Raw genomic sequence first — 5,256 nt, 5'->3', positions numbered from 1 at the left:
AGTGACACATTTTCGCAGTGTCTGTGAATTTCATTGTCTGAATTCGTCATGAAGTGTCACTGATATCATGAAAGGGAAACATGAAGAGGAAATGGCGTAGAACTTCACCATTATATCAATATCAGTGATTCAAAGTGTGTGAATTTAGAATGAAAACATTTGTTTATAAATGGGTAATGTTTATTGATCACACGTATAATTAACTCAAGATGGATGTATGTATATTTCACACAATTCATGGGTTCAAAATGGTTGACATCTAAAAAAGATTACACATTTAAATGTACAAAAATATCCAGGCATCAAACAACTTGATCGTATGACCAGAACATTGTCTAGCACCACGAGGTCTCCAGCTCTTAAGTTGATAGAAATTTGAAGAATAATTGGATCAATCATCAAGAAGAAATGAAAAGCAGAGTTAATAAAATTTTAAATAACTTAATGTGAAATACCACTAAACTCATTATTTTCTCAATAACAATTGTTGCAGGCAAAACATAAATATAATTGAATTTCTTAAATTGTCCGACTATACATATATATATGAGAGAGTGTGCCTGCCCCCGTGCACATACACTGCATCCTCCTAGGTGAAAAAGCATAGCGTTATGTCGAATAATATTTTCACAAAATTTACAGGAATTCATTTGGAGTGAAAACACCAAGAAATTTAACTTACTCTGCTGATCTCGACAAGACATTTGCTTATCCAGTTACAATTTCTTTGAAACTGGAAGCTCGTGCTTACATTTACATTTTATACCACTTTAGCAATTTTCAATATTCAATGGTGTGCTTAGCCCTCACTCAATTTTCCATGCATACAAGAAGAGACAAAATGGTGATGCTTTAGAGTAGCTTAACGTCGAATAATACTTGCTATGGTCACTGCAATCGCTACCACCACCCACGCTACTCCCTTCCCTGTCACTGTCATCCTCAGATGCCCCTGGCTTGAAAATAAACAGGCCATGACCCGACCCTGGTGAACAGAACAACCAAGCGTGCACGTCCCAGAAGACTTGCACGGGTTGTTTGTTCACTAAGACGGTTTCGTTTCCCCTGAATTTCCACTGCAAGTTTTTTATGTGAATCAAAACAATCCCATCTATGCTTATCCACATTTCAGGATCCCTGGGCCCTGTTGTTGAGCTCTCTACCACAATGTCACTTTCTTGTTTCCTTTGATCAAATTTAACTCTTGTTGAGAAACTCTTCTTACCAAATACATGTTCTTTCTTGTAAAACAACAGGGCATCCACCAAGGCTGGCCTTGATTTAGTTTTCTTGTAGGCTTTTTTCTTGTAATCCCCTAACAACAACACAACCTCTTCTTCGGAAACCAAGGCAACGTAAAAATCTGAACATGGTTCTGGACTTCCAGAAAATTTTGCTGATCTTAGATCCCAATAAGCCTCCAATTGATTCCCATCAACCTCAAAGGTCTTGTATCCTTTTTTGGCCCAAAAATGCCAAGGTTTAAGATCAATCTTACATGTTTGATGATAATCACTTTCCACGCTATCAACCGTGAGGGTCACCGAATGATTCATTAGATTCTTGCTCCATATAACAGTCACGTTACGCCAATAGCCCCCAATATGAGACTGATAAACACACGTAACGCTACTTTGAGCATTCTTGGGGTTTACAGGATCATCCGTTAGTTTTTGGACGAGAGGCGGTTGAGAGGAAGATGATTGTGACCTATTTGTAACATGATAAGACATGTTTTAGAATATCCTTTTTGCCCAGCTTCTCAATTCATCAACTGAATAAACACAAACTTTAAAGGTGATGGAACTCATGGGACGAAATTTAATTTTCTTCTCTGCTGGCAAGGTGAATTTCTAGATTGAGCCAGTCATTCATCCAACGTCGAATAATCGTACCCTTTTATCAGATCTGCACAGGAATTGGAAACAACATGTGCATGTTACCTTAAGAGAAAATTTTGCTCAGATTCAATATATGAAGACAGAAAAATATAACTATTATGCCCTTTTTTGATGAATGTATAGTTTTACAATTTCATCCAACTAAAAGGTTATTATCTGCCATTTGCTGGCATATCAATGCCTAGCTTGAAATGGGGTTGCCAATAACAATATTAAAATTCAGAATTGCAAATCTGGGAGTCTAAAAGAAATTAATTGGCTGGTGGACTGGGAATTTTGGAGAAAAATTGCAAGGAAAAAGGAAGGAAGTATTATTTGGTGCAAGAAAGAAGGAAGTTTAGACATCAATTTTTCATTTATTTATTTTTTTATTATTTGTCTAATTTATTTTATTTTATTTTTGTGTGGAGAAAATATCTCTTGCTAGAGGCTATGGGTAAAAGGCTTCCGGGAAGGAAGGCTACGAGGTGAGAAAATATTTCTACAAACATTCGATGCATCGGGTGCGAGTAAGTATTATCATTATTAGGACTTAACTCATATTTTTATTTAATCTTTTGTTTTTGCTAGCTAGTAATTCTTATTGATGGCCTATATGCTTCTACCTATAAACTCTCGACCTGGTCTGTTACTACAACAAGAACAGTAAAGAATAGAAAAAAAATAAAAACACAAGTATTTTACGTGGAAATTCCCTTGCTCAAGGAAAGAAAAACCACGACTTATCTCACAGAATTTCACTCAGATTCCATTATCAAACAAGGAGCAAGCATTATTACAAATTCTTGCAATCCCAAGGATTAACCTCTTAATCCCTTCCCCCTTACTATGATACCTTGAATCTTCAACCACTAAGCAACAACTTTGTTACCCACTAAACTAATCCCCCAAGATTAATTTAGACTTCAAAACAACTCATTCTAGCTAACTCTAGCTATGGATTACAAAACGAGCAAAAAACAGATTCAAAATAAATAAGTTCCTTTATAGATCAGGACCTGGTTTACATGAAATGAGCAAAGGAATAAAATTCAAAAACAACACGCAATGACAATTTTGAGCTCCATTGTTGTTCCTCATTTCTATTTCTTGAAAGTGAATGTTCTTGCCTTTTTGGTTGTGAGAGAGATTATTTCTCCCCCAAAACATCTTTGTGTCAATATAGATGAGACATAATATATGATAACTATGTCCTTTTGAAGAAATTATTTTGGCCAGGAGGCCTGTCACACTGGCACATCCCGAGCACTACCAAAAATAGTTACTGGCAGTGTACTTTTGTCAGTTGTCACTTTCATTTACATAAAGCGATTTATTCTAATATGGGATCAGGTCCCATACCAAATCTCAATTTGTCAAATCATCAAAATTACAGCCTAACAATATCCCTTTTTTTGATGATGACAAACTCAGTTGCAAAAAGATTATGAGTCTCATAATCAACACTAATCAACACTTCCCCCTTTCACAATTACCTTTCCCCTTTGACAAATATTTCCCCCTTTCACAATTACCTTCCCCCTTTCACAAATACTTTCCCCTTTTAACCAGGTCCCCAAATTCAAGTTCAGTGACCCCAATTTGTATTTACCCCTTTTTACCATTTTCAAATGAGACACCTCCACCTTGAAGTGGCTTGAGTGAGAGGATGCTTTCAACATTTTCAATCATGTGCTTTGAGCAGCCATTATTCATGTAACTAACCATTAAAATGAGGAGGTCGAATTATTGATTGTCCTTCTTTCAGATTAGTAGGAGCAGTCATTGTTGCAGGATCCTCTCTAGGTGTAAACCTTATAGAGAGTCCTTACTCTGATACCAATTAATGGCATGTATGCTTCTACCAGTAAACTCTCGACTTGGTCCCTTACTACAGTAAGAACAATAAAGAACAAAAAAAAATAAAAGCACAAGTATTTACGTGGAAATCTCCTTGATCTAGGGAAGAAAAAACACGACCTATCTCATAGGATTTCACCCAGATTCCATTATCAAACAAGGAGCAATCATGATTACAAACTCTTGCAATCCCAAGGATTAACCTCTTAATCCCTTCCCCCTTACTAAGATACCTAAAATCTTCAACCACTAAGCAACAACTCTGTTTCCCACTAAACTAATCCCCTCAGATTAATTTAGACTTTAAAACAACTCATCCTAGCTAACTCTAGCTACGGATGACTGAATAAGCAAAAGACAGATTCAAAACAAATACCAAGTTCCTTTATAGATCAGGACCAGATTTACATGAAATGAGCAAAGAAATAAAACTCAGAAACAACACACAATGACAATCTTGAGCTTCATTGTTGTTCCTTCATTTCTATTTCTTGAGAGTGAATGTTCTTTCCTTTTTGGTTGTGAGAGAGATGATTTCTCCCCCAAAACATTTTTGTGCTGGTATAGATGAGACATAATATAGGATGACCATGTTGTAACACCCCTCAAGATTTTTCCCTAAGATTCGGACCCTTCTTGTATTCGGGTAGGGTCGAACCCGAGTATTGTGAAGCATTTGAAGGAATTAAGATGGGTCCTTGAGAAATTGAGAAGTGCTAGAGTTGATGTGGGATCACGAAGGACCCCTAGGACCAAGCTAAGTCCAAAAGATTCGTCGTGGCTAAGTTTTAGGATGAGTTCATATGAGGGGTCGACTTCTAACGATCCTATCTTTTGAAAGACGATAATCTGGGTGGCCTACGACCCATCAAATTAAAGATCGTCGGGTCTTCTTTCCAATGCCACCAAGAATGTAATTTTTGGAGTTCAGAGTCAAAAGATATGACGATCCTAAGATGAACTAGCACAGTAGAGATTTTCAGGCCTGGGTTGCAATTGCTGGAAAACTGGGCTTGGCGCCGCAGTGGCGCGACACGCCACTATCGCGCCAGAAACATGCCTCAGTAGTTTGGACTCTGGCGCGGCGCGCCACTAAAAGGTGTGCAGGGTTTTTCAAGACAATTTCCATAACCTAGAAAATATTGGCCTTGGCGCTGTAAGGGCGCGATGCGCCACTATCGTGCCAGAAACATGCCTCAGTAGTTTGGTCCTTGGCGCGGCGCACCACTACGAGATGTGCAGGTTTTAGGCGTAATCAGGCTGGCGCTGCAGGAGCGCGATGCGCCACTATCACGCCAGAAGCATTTTTGCCTATTTTTCAGAACTTTTGAGAAGGAGTAATTTAGGAATTTCCCCAAATTATATATGTATCAGCCTTAGCTCATTTTGGGATCATTTTTCAATCCCTCACTCTCTCTCTCTAAAAATCCCTAGGAGTTCCTCTTTCTCTCTCTTCTTCTTCTTCTCAATTTCCTACAAGAAGAGTTCCAAGAGATTCAAGGTTTGAGTTCTCCAT

General features: G+C 37.9%; 1 protein-coding gene across 1 annotated transcript; it reads right to left on the bottom strand.

Annotated features, from left to right (window-relative positions):
* Positions 1-806: 806 nt before the first annotated feature.
* Positions 807-1,733, bottom strand: LOC129888841 (uncharacterized). Its single transcript, XM_055963879.1, has one exon. The coding sequence runs from the start codon at positions 1,731-1,733 to the stop codon at positions 807-809; it is 927 nt and encodes a 308-aa protein (XP_055819854.1).
* Between the last annotated feature and the right edge of the window lie 3,523 nt (positions 1,734-5,256).

This window comes from Solanum dulcamara, chromosome 1 (assembly GCF_947179165.1).
Source record: "Solanum dulcamara chromosome 1, daSolDulc1.2, whole genome shotgun sequence".
In the NCBI taxonomy this organism is placed as follows: Eukaryota; Viridiplantae; Streptophyta; class Magnoliopsida; order Solanales; family Solanaceae; genus Solanum; species Solanum dulcamara.
The sequence above is the reverse complement of the archived record's forward strand: the minus strand, read 5'-3'. Positions and strand labels throughout refer to the sequence as shown.